Source organism: Geospiza fortis, unplaced genomic scaffold, assembly GCF_000277835.1.
Source record: "Geospiza fortis unplaced genomic scaffold, GeoFor_1.0 scaffold171, whole genome shotgun sequence".
Lineage (NCBI taxonomy): Eukaryota > Metazoa > Chordata > Aves > Passeriformes > Thraupidae > Geospiza > Geospiza fortis.
The window spans coordinates 8175829-8187228 of NW_005054313.1; the positions used below are offsets into that span (position 1 = coordinate 8175829).

Below are 11400 nucleotides of genomic sequence, written 5' to 3' on the forward strand. Positions count from 1 at the left end.
GCCCCATCCCGCGGTGCCACTGCCCAAGGCCGCTCCGGGTCCCCAGGGAGCCGCTCTGCCGCTGGGCCGGAGCTGAGGGTCTTTTCTGGGAGTCTCCACAGCATCTCTCTGCGAATTACATTCCTGAATGCCATGTCATCCTGCTAGGTGATCACCTCACCTTTCCCTGCTAATTGAGGTGCTCCAGTGCAACAAAAACCTAAACACCAAAAGTCTGAACATCATCGCAGGGGACAGCACTGGACTCAGTCCCATTCCATCATATGACCAGATTTATGAGAACAAATCACGATTTTTGTGCCCTTGTGCAAATAATACATAGATCCACCCCTAAAGTTTAATAATGTAGGCTTCAATGTGTATTATTTAAAAGCTCACTGAAGAGGGTTTCTCCAAGAACATTTCTTCTGGTGGATGATAAGCACAGTTGGTTCCTCAGGCCTTTTATTAGAAACCTCTAGATCTTTTAAGGGCAGCTAGGTGATAATGACTATTCTGTATATAAAGAAACGCATATCTTAGGGCTATTCTGTCTGGCTTTGCTAATAATTATGCAAATTCGAGCTAGTAGCTAATCTTTCTCACTATAGCAAAAGTGAAAAGCTGTCCTAGTGTAATTATACTGCACTGCAATCAGGCAGGTATCAGTGTTTACTGTAATAGCTGCATGCTCAGCGTGGTGTGTGTTCATTTTGCCCTGGTGTTAGCATCAAGGCACATCCCATGTGCATGCAAAGGTCCTTCATGGAACCACCATTCTGGGGGGGGGCTTTAGTTTTTAGTTTACTTGTTAAGATTTTTATTAAGACTCTCCATTTGCTGCTGACAGGCTATTTTCTGGCATGGTTTTCTATGGTGACTTTTCCCATCTGTCCCTTTCTACATCCCAATTACTTGACAGATTTTGGTTTCCTTTTGAAGATACTAAAAATTTAAAACATTACCCAAACTGTAACGCATGTATGTTTTACATAGAACTGCAGTGTATCTGCAGATATAATCTGTAGACAAGTTGTTTAAACATTTGGCAAATGATCTTTTAATTAGCATTATTAATTCTCAAAATTGTTAACTTAATGAAACAGCCTCATATACATAATAAAGTCTCACTTTATCAAAATACCAAAAGCAGTATTTCCAGCCCAATAGGGCAGGTGTTTTCTTCATGAAGTTACTGCAGCTGCAAGTATTGTACCACAACTGACCTCTCAAAGACTTCAGAGGTCCCAAAGGGAGTGGGATATATTTTTTAACTTTTTAAAATTTAAGTTTCTAACAAACATTCTCCCTCCACATAATTTTAGAGACAGTGACTCAGACAGATGGTTATTATTGAAAATTACATACCAAAATGGAAGGTTAAAATAGGGTGCATGGTACCAGTCCATGAATGTATCTCTCTTACTCTTCAATTTCTGGAAATAAACATTTTCATAAAAGCCAACCATGGGTGCACAGTTGGATATTCCCCTTATTTAATGCAAATTGTGCATCACCACATATGCTTTGAGGGTACCTGCAGTTACAAATTAGTTCAGATCTTAAAATCATATTTTGAACCCGTCTTTATTACTGAAAGAAATGCAATGTTAAAAATAAGTAAAAATTTTCATTAACATCTACTTCATAGAAGATTTTAGTACCTATTTACTATTTTTGTGTTAGCAGTAACAGTTGAAAGGCGACTTTAGATTAGACCTAGAAGTCATTACATGCTTCAAAATGTATCATTACTTTAAAATGTATCAGAGAACTCCCTCATTTATGAATCTATGCTATGAATTTTGCAGTTAGCAATGCTTTTTGACAATATAGAAGACAGTGCAAATGAACATCAAAATTGACAGTTGACATAATTTTATAGACATTTAAGGATTAGACAAGACACAAACATCCCTCCTTCACAATAAGATAAATATTTATTTCATAATTTGTTCAAAGTGCTTTGAAAATGCTTGTCCAAGGGGATAGATTTTGCATTCCTAGGTAGTTGAGCTCTTCAATTGTGAAATGTCACCCCTAGGTTGATTAATTTATACATTGCTGATAGTTTCCACTTTCATAGTAATTAACTAGTTGAACTTGATGATCTTATTCTGTTTGACAGCCTCAATTTGGCCAACATGGCCAGTGCTTTGGTAAAAGAACTGATATTGAAACAAATAATTCTGAGTTTTTCTCTTAGTTAGGGGTTCTTATGTGCAACTAACCCACGTCACATCACTACAGGAAGAATTCCTTCAGAGGATAGAATCAAATGAAGTGCCAAGGTTATCATTGTCCATACACTCCTAGGGTAAGTACCTCAACCAGATAATGTAAACATCTCCATGTTTCATGGTCTTTCTATGAGACTTCAGCTTGATATGGTAATAAATCAACAGAATTCAGAATGAAATTCAGGTGCATTAATTGCAGGACAAGCATGACGGGAATGGACTTTTTGCAGAATTGCAAAGCTGTAAGATTAGCTTTTTAAAAGCATGCAGTTAGTCATTTTCTCAGTGTTTTAAGTTTGTTTCTAGTTTGTCTCATCATAAGGAATGGGATTCATTCTGCAGCCTGTTCACCTCCTCCCACCTAGGAGTGACTTGAGGGCTGCAGAGAGGAAGTAAAAAAAGATACTTTGCATCATTTAATTATGAGCTCTTTAGCTGCCTGAGTAATGTTGATGGAGTCCAGAAAAATGTGTCTTGTCTGCCTTAGGCAGCATAAAATGGGAACATGCTTCAGCTCAGAGGGGGAAAAAGGCACATGGAGAGATTGGAACAGGGAATTCGCACTTGACAAATGGCACAAGCGTGAGAAAATTTACTGGCAAAATACTAACACTCCATCTTCTGAGAAGCCTGACATTATCAGAAAAGAAGGTTCTGCTGTTTTAAAAAATCCACCAAACAGACAAAAAACAAAAAAGAAGAGCCTAATTCCCTTCCAAGATAATCAGGTTCCAGTTACTTGAATCACTGTTGTTCAGGGTGTATTGTTAAATGTCCCTCCACTGAAAGGAGCAAATCACAGTTCTCTCATTCCCCAGTTTCCATCCCTGAAACTCCACTGTTTTTCTGGGTATTACTCCCCTCTTATAATCATGGCAGTGACAAAGAGTAAGGCCCATGTATGTAAGCCTTGTACCAACCCCTTGGTAAGTCAGAACAACAACTTGTGAAGGCTGCCTGCCTTAAGGTGAAGGACTACACAGTTGATAGGGGCTGATTCTGTTCCCACTGAAGTCTAAGGGAGTTAAGTTTATGAACAGGAAACTTCTCTCAGTTATAGCTGTCTTCTGCTCCCTTGGCTATTCCCTAAGTCTATAGCTCCAGAAAGGGAAATTCTCCTGTCCTGTAGCACACACCCAGACAAGTAAGGGGGTCTGATCCCATCCAATTTTAAGAGCTTTTAAGAACATGATCCAGTTTTGTGTACAGACTAATTTGCAGACCTAAACTCTCTTTTGCAGGGCTGGGGTTGTGTGCACATGTGTGTTGATGTTTTCTTGACTTCCACCTTAGGAGCAGTCAGTAAAAAGGGACAAACTGTGAGATAGGAGCACAACTTATATACCAGGAACAAAACACATCAGCTGACTTAGAGCTGGGCAACCCCATGTCAGTCAGTCAGGAAAACTGCTGGTTACTAGCTAAAAAGTAATACAAGCTTCACAATCATCAGGTGGAGCAAGTGTTTACTTAAAAATGTCTGTTCTCTAGCACTACCCTGTAGGCACACAGTTTGTGCTGACTGGGAGTGGGGCTGAGCCTCATCCCCAATGGGCTGCAGCTGTGAGCAGCAGGTGAGCAGCACTGACAGCAATGAGCCGTGGAGTGCCCGGGGCACTGACCAACACCAAAGGGAACAGAGGGCACACAGGTGCAGTGCATCAACCCGAAGGGTGTAAAAGGTTGGGCTGAAGAAGAAGGAGGGCAGATGTTTGCAGCCTTCTGCAGTGACATGGTATCACTCTGTATGGGCAGGCTCTTGAAGCCTTCTGATGAGGTATGGTGTTACTGTGTATGGGTGAGTGCTTAAAGCCTGCTGAAATGGCATGGGGATATTCTGTGTATTGTGGCTGTGTCATCTGTGGCATGTGCTGTGACACCACCACAAGCTACTTTGTTGGTAGATATCGTACACAGAAGTCCATCTCCTGAGAGGCCAAAGAAATGGAGAATGAACCATGGGAGGACTGTTTCTGTTGCACCAAACTAAGGGTATTTGGTTTAAAGACTTCTGCTCAATTATCTTAACCAGTGAGGCTTTTAGTATTGGCATTCCTATGCTGGCTTTGCAGAAAGAAAAGACAAAAGCAGCTTTGCTCATAGAATGTCTCCTAGAATGGCTGAATCATATTTTAGGAATATTAAATCATTCTGCATTTTCATCATAAGTGTTAGGATTTCTAAATTTAAGCAGTTTAGAATTTAGATCACAAACTATCCTCTAAACAGTGATTTGATGAAATGTAGGAACCCTGTGGCAGGCTGTGTTTTTCTTAAAATATGACAGAAGGAGTATTTATTTTAAGTATAAAACTATCTTGTTAAAAAAAAATCATGGCTTTATAGAGATTTTTTGGAAGTAAAATTCATGAGGAAGTGCCAATGTCTTTAAAAGTATGTTCAAATCTCAGGTCAACATTATATTTGTATTCTATTGCTGCAAGCATGACATACATTGCAAATAATTCCATTAAGTAAAAAGTTGTTGACTAAAATCATCTTTATATCAAGCTGAAGATTCTTACTGCATATGCAGAGATGTAGGAAAATTTAAAATTCAGATTGTAGTTAAGTTGGGAAAGTATGACTTTTTAAGGCTTGAGAAGACTAAAGAAATAGTAAGTCTTCTATTTCTACGGCTGAAATGTCAAAACAAACCTATAAAAGAAAGCATCAGGAAAAGACTGCTTGGGTAATATACAGCAATAAGGTGAAGTCTGTTCATAAATAAGTTAACAAAACTGCCTGCAGCTTGTGACATCAGCATACTGGTGTGGTCTTTAATGCTAACAACTGTGCAGAAGCAAGACTTATGTGGAGTGTGTTTGCCACTGATTTTATAAGTGGTTCTGCACAGGAAAACCTTATTTGTAAAGTAAGTGAGAAGGTTTATTACTGCTTGTTCATGTCTCTTCAAGATGTCCTTCTCTGAGAAAGCTTGGGGAAAAAAACTTTAAACAGCTCTGAAAATGAAAAAACTAAAATGTCACAACTGCATTACAGTATGAAACATATGTCAAGTAAATAGTTTTCAGGTTCTCTTGTTGCATTGCCTGCATATCCACAAAGTTCATAAAACAACTAAATGATGATTTATGCATGATAACCTCCTTGGCAGTAATTGTTATGCCAAGAAAAACTTATTTACTGATTGCAGACATCCATACAATAATATATGGGTTTTTTATTGCATGAGCCAGTCAATCAGTGTGAAGCACAGATGGTGAATGGTGAAGAGAGGAAAGCACAATATTTGTTTTCCTTTATTTCTAAAGAAAATGTCTAAGCTATGTTGTTGTCACCAGGAAGTGGATCTCTACTCTGAAATGTAGAGCAAAATAATGCAGCTTGACCTAGAAACTGTACAGTTTCTGTGGCTACAGAGGTAAAATCTTGCTGCAAACAGGCAACAAAAGATAAATTACTGTGGTACATTTGTAACTTAGCTTGTGTATTTGTGTTTAGAATCACAGAGAATCCAAGAAATGCCAACATATTAATTTTGAAAACTAAATCAGCAACAAGAGCAACAACAGACCCTGAATCTGTAGCACTGTTTTAGTACTCAAAAGCTGTATTTCATCCATGGGAACTTCAATGAACTCGTAAAGACTGAATACCACATCAATATTCCCAGCACCAGCTCAGGAACTTCACAACTCTTCTATTGTTTAATTTATGAATATTGCAGCTCAAGCTTGCTCAAGTTCCACAAGGACTCCATGGCAATCTTTAGGGTGAAGAAAAATCACAGGTTTGCCATGTGCACCTATTTTTGGCTCTTCACTCAATATTCGTATCTTTTTTTTCTTCAGTTCTGTCATAGCCGCTTTTATGTCATCAACCTTTTAAAAAAGATACAGTTCACACAAATTAAGATATTGCACTGTATTATGCAGATTTTACATTCAGGAGCAATAACAATTCCTTACTGAAATGTTACTTCTAAGTTCTAATATAATTCTGAAAATAAGTTATAAACCATTTTAAAACATCTAGTAATAAAAATACTACAGGAGTTTGCATTTGCTGTTTGAAGATTTTATAAAATACCATTTAAATGGACTGTGCAATATTTAAGAAATTAATAAACTGAAATTGCTCATGCACAAAGACCATTGATTTTTTTTGTTGTTACTTTATAAGGCATCCATAAATAATCTAAATTTTGCATTACTTTCTGCTCTCAATAAGTAAAGAAAAATACCTCCCTTTATAAGTGATGACAGAGCACTGACTCATTAAATGGTGAAAAAGGGAGGGCAGTAGGCAGAAGGTAAAAGATTTATTCTCCTTCTGAGTAGGTTAAGGTTCATTAAGTTTCCTAAGGAAAAAGCTTAGAATAATCAAAAATATATCAGATGTGGTCTTTGTACTGAACTTTACTATAATAACAGCCATTAATACTGTATTTCAGTACAGTTTCCTACAGAAATATGTAATTAACAAAATATGCCTGTACTGTATGCTGTGATCTGAGGTTCTGATGTCAAGTCATCAAATGAAATTCTAATTCTCCTAAACTTAAATGCATTCATTTTTTGAAATAATAATATTAGCACTCAGTTTAGAAAATTCAATAGTCAATAAGGACCTAGAGTTAAAATAACATCACTGCTATTTTTCAAGGCTGAGATGTCTGGACATAATTTGGTGAATAAACTCTTCTGCCAATGTTATGGTAGGGAAGAAGGAAATTCCTAGCTTTAATTCAGAGGAACAGACATCACCTAATTCCTACCCATTTGCACCAGTTTTGTTTATGAGTATCCCAAACTCACTACAGTTCTTCCTACACCCAACTACCAGTCTGCAAAACAAAAAGGAATGACTGTCAAATTATCTACACTAGAAAGGCCACATGTACCATGGCCATGGTCCCCTCCAGGTTCTTCCCCTGAGCAGAAAAGCCACAGCAGCTGCTGCTCCTGTCCTGCAGAGATGGCCTGAGGAGGAGCCGAGGCTGGGCTCAGCTGGAATGAATTCCTGCATCCCCAAGGATGAGTGACAGTAAACAGTGCAAAGCCTTTGGGTGCATCCATGTTAGAGTACCAGGCTTGGATTGCTCTCTTCCTCTGCTGTGTCCAGCATGGTTTTCACTGCAGGTTTTAAATTGTAACTGCTCAGGAATAAGTTAATTTCTTCTTAAAATACTTACCTTTTTTGAAACAAGTTGCCTATCAAAGCATCTGTCTAAATTTTCCTTTGTATAAGAGAGAAGAAATATGACAGCCTTATATGTTAGTTCTTACACAGGTCAAACCTATTAAAACATGCATACTTGAATGTATCTATCTTATTCCAAGAAATATTATATTAAAATACCTCGATGCAGATATGATGCATTCCTCCAGTCTTGTTTTTTTGCAGGAAGCTTGCAATGAGACTTTTCTCTCCTAAAGGATGTAGAAGTTCCAGCTTGGTATTTCCCAGCTCCACAAAAACAGTGTAGACACCATGTTCAGGAAGAGCAACAGTCTCACTCACCTGGGCTCCTAACACATCTTTATACAAGGACTGAGCTTTCTCCAAATCAGGCACTGCAATTGCCACGTGATTGAGTCGGCCCAGTTTCCACAAACAGCTTGGAATGTTTTGTGAGAAGGACTTTGATGATGATAGAGTTCGTACTGTAGGAGCAGAAGTCTGCAATCTGCTAAGAAGCCCTGAAAAAAAAGTGAACAGCCCTGATATGATGCTTTTGAGAAAGTCTCAGTGCCTGCTCTTTCCCCTATGAAGGCCTGCAGAGCTGCCAAGGCATTGGCACACCCTTGTGCAATGCTCAGGGCAGACTGAGAGCAAGGAAACAGTTACTCTGTTTTCAGACTAAGTAAATATTCAGAAATATTAAGAGAATAATAAATAAAAACCCAAAGCAGACTCAAATTTGGTGTAAATCCTTGCATATGCCTGTTGAAAAGAGGAAAACAGGACTGGTTGTAAAGGCCAACCGTATAATGTGTTTAAAAGTGACTTTTTATATTTTCATAGCTTCTTATGAAATAGAGAAAGAAATAAGGATATGCCTATACATCTCAAAATTATAACAAACAAGCAAAAAGATCACAAAAAAGAAAGATATAAAATGAGAGTATTTACAATTTATTACCTTAAAATTAATCTGTCAGTATTAGCATCTAGAGGGGTTGGGGTGGGGAGAAATTGTCATAGTATCAGTTGTTTCTACAACCAAAATTAGAATGAGATTAAAGGACATATTCATTAAAACCACATTTTAATTCCATGCCAGTTTGCTTTAGGCCAAGTCAGAGTTCCCAATGCCTTGAGGCCAAGCTAGAGGCATCTTAGCCCTTTGGGAGTCTTTGAGGTATTCTTTGCTTTAAAGTCACAAACGTGCTATTTTGCTGAGAGATTGTGCCAATGATGCACTGAGATTCTGGATGCTTTACAACACACTGAGGATGGATAGCCTGGCTGGGCTCTTGGTACCCTGTAAGGTCAGTAATAGCTGTAATTAATTAAATCAGCTTTGTTTCTCAGTATGGACCTGAGAACTACCATGCCACAATAATTCCACATTCTACCAGTTAATTTTTATGCAAAAACTGGTAAATCCTTAAAACTAAGTCTTTCTGAGCATGGTGCTGTGATGGAGGAAGAAATGTTTGCATGTATTTGACACTTAAATTTACAACATGCAATGTGCCTATTAGCAAGGACTCTGTCACAAAAGTAAATCTATTCACAATCTTTTGATGATACTAAATCAAGATCCTACATTAAGTATTTCCAGAAACATGTCCAGTGCTGCAGGTAACTGCCCTGCAGTATTTCTTGCCAGGCTTTCACAGTCCATCCTGTCATCTCCTTCGTCTCAGCCAGAAGTTCTGGACTATTCTTTCACTTGTTAGCTTTAGCATATCCTACTGGTATAGGACAGCAACTGCTTTTCAACTTTTACATGTTAAAAAATCCCTTAGAAATTTCCACAGGAAAAAGAAATTTTATTTTTCAAATGTCTGTGCAGAAACCGTTTTGTAGAAACACTTGCCGTGTTTATGGTGAATCAGGGTGAACCAAGAAATTCCAGGAGGGAGCAGTACTGTGCAATGCCTAAAATGCACGAGGTACAAACATGCAGGAGCTAGGTGGCATGATTAAAGGCATGGCTAATTAACTAGTACAGGGTTTGACAGTTAACCAGAGTAAATAAATGTGTTACAAAAAGTAACAACCCCCACAATATCTGCTATGCAGTCTTTCCTGCCCACCTAAGCTTCTACTGAAGTAGCTCCATTTTCCTGTAATTTCTTAAGGCATGATTCAATTCTTGCTGAAGCAAGAGAGATTTTTCCACTTGGAGGAAGGCAGTATTCTCTAAATAAGAAAAATCCCTTGAAAGAGAAGAATCCCTTTCTATATAATTTATTATGTTTTCCAGAGCCTTTTACTGTTTTGTTCTTTCTTCCAAATATTAACAGACTGCAGTTCAATAGAAATAATACTAATGTAGTTTTTTTTCCAAGCAGTCTTTACTAATGGAAAAGCAAGGATTTTCCCATTCTTTTCCCAAGAATCTATAATTCTTGCTGCACTTCACACAGGGCATATGACCACACAGTTATTGTAATTTAATTTGTATTTTTTCTGTTTCAAGTAAATTGACAAAGACACAGCCTGTTTATACTCAGCTATTTGTGAAGCACTAGTAAAATAGTAGAAAATGCTCTTTCTTATGGGTTCTGCACCAGAAATATTTGATTTCTTATGCTGTTTCCTGGGAAGACAGAAAAAGAAGTCTATTTCTAGGATTCCTGTAAAGTCAAAGACACTCATATGCTCACTTATATCAGCATTTATTCTATGAAGTCTTGTGAATTTATCCTAGCTCTAGTCAGATGCATATGGAGTATTAATTTTAAATCCATAATTGAATTGACTGAGATTAAACAAAAACCATTTGTGCTTTTCTTGCATTATCTAGATTAGTAACTATATAGATTACTTAAAATTCTAATCTTCTAACTCAATAATCAAAAAATGCCTTGCAGTGAAAAAGAAAGCTTTGCAGCAAACTTCAGATTGAAATCCTATCACTTCCATGTTTCTAGGAAAGAAACACTTGTGTTTATATATACATCACAAAACTAGTTCTACAGTATATAACCTTCTTCAGCTTCATTTGAAGAATATTTTTAAATTTATCTATTTGGAGGTCATTCTGTTGATGATTGATCTACTTGTAGTATGCACATCAGAGTTTAAATATACAGTTGTAACCAAGGGTTACATTCTTTAACCGAGCAGATTAGGAAGTACCAAGTCTGAAGTACCCCATAAACTGAGATCCTCACCCTTCAAATGTTTATTCATAGGCTTGTTTGTTGCTTCTGATGTGGAGCAGTGTTCATTGACTTAATCAAGGAAACTAAAGAATCAAACATGAGACAAATCCAACTGAACTCAGTTTGTTCTCTATGGGAAGGTTTTACAACAGGGTTGCAGTTAGAACTTTGTCACTGGGCACTGCTTTATTGTCACTCTTTTCAGGGGGAGATGAACTCCCAAAGCATGGAGAGGATGATGTTACCGTAGGGAATCTGGCACACAGGGGCTGTGTATTCATTCTCTGGACCAAATGGAGAAAGGGCATAGTGTGGTCATTCTTAAATTCCAGCAATTTCAAGGTGGTGTGAGTATCTTGGGAACTCTGGAAGCCAGCTGGGCTCACAGTGCTGCTCTGCTCTGTGCTGGACAGGGTTTTGGGAATCAGATGGACTCCACAGCTCAAGGAAACTGAGTCTCAGTGTGCTGTGGCTCTTGTTCCATCCTTCAAAGTGCAGTCATACAAAGGTGTTTTCATTCCCAGGATCCTACTGATCGATCACTGACAGCACTGAGCCTCTCATTCACTTTTCTCCTGGTCACCAAGTAAAATGGCGTGGTTTAGGTATTGTGACTTAAACCTACCCTAACAGAGTGAGATTATTATCATGAACGGGAAATTATTTTGAATTTGACCTCCCAACCACACCTCAAAAAAGACAAGCTCCTCCTTGCACCTTAAGTTGGGCGTTTGCTCTGTAAGTTTACCCTGTGCCAGCTAATGTCAGTTGTTAATGTGTCCGTCAGTTGGATCGGGAGAACTTGTTTTTATTTACAGAAGCGGCAGTTTCGTTCGGCCTGCGAGGCTCTCACTGGGAGCTCCGCCAGGCCGGAG

At 38.2% G+C, this 11400-nt stretch overlaps 1 protein-coding gene across 1 annotated transcript in view; it reads right to left on the minus strand.

The window, feature by feature from the left end:
• Positions 1-1550: 1550 nt before the first annotated feature.
• MCEE (methylmalonyl-CoA epimerase) overlaps positions 1551-11400 on the minus strand; it is a gene marked incomplete at its 5' end in the record, with an annotated part of 19258 nt that continues 9408 nt past the window's right edge. The window contains 2 exons of the mRNA XM_031055941.1: positions 1551-6064; positions 7545-7885. Of these exons, the coding sequence (XP_030911801.1) occupies positions 5912-6064; positions 7545-7885 (494 nt within the window). The remainder of the gene's footprint in view (positions 6065-7544; positions 7886-11400) is intronic.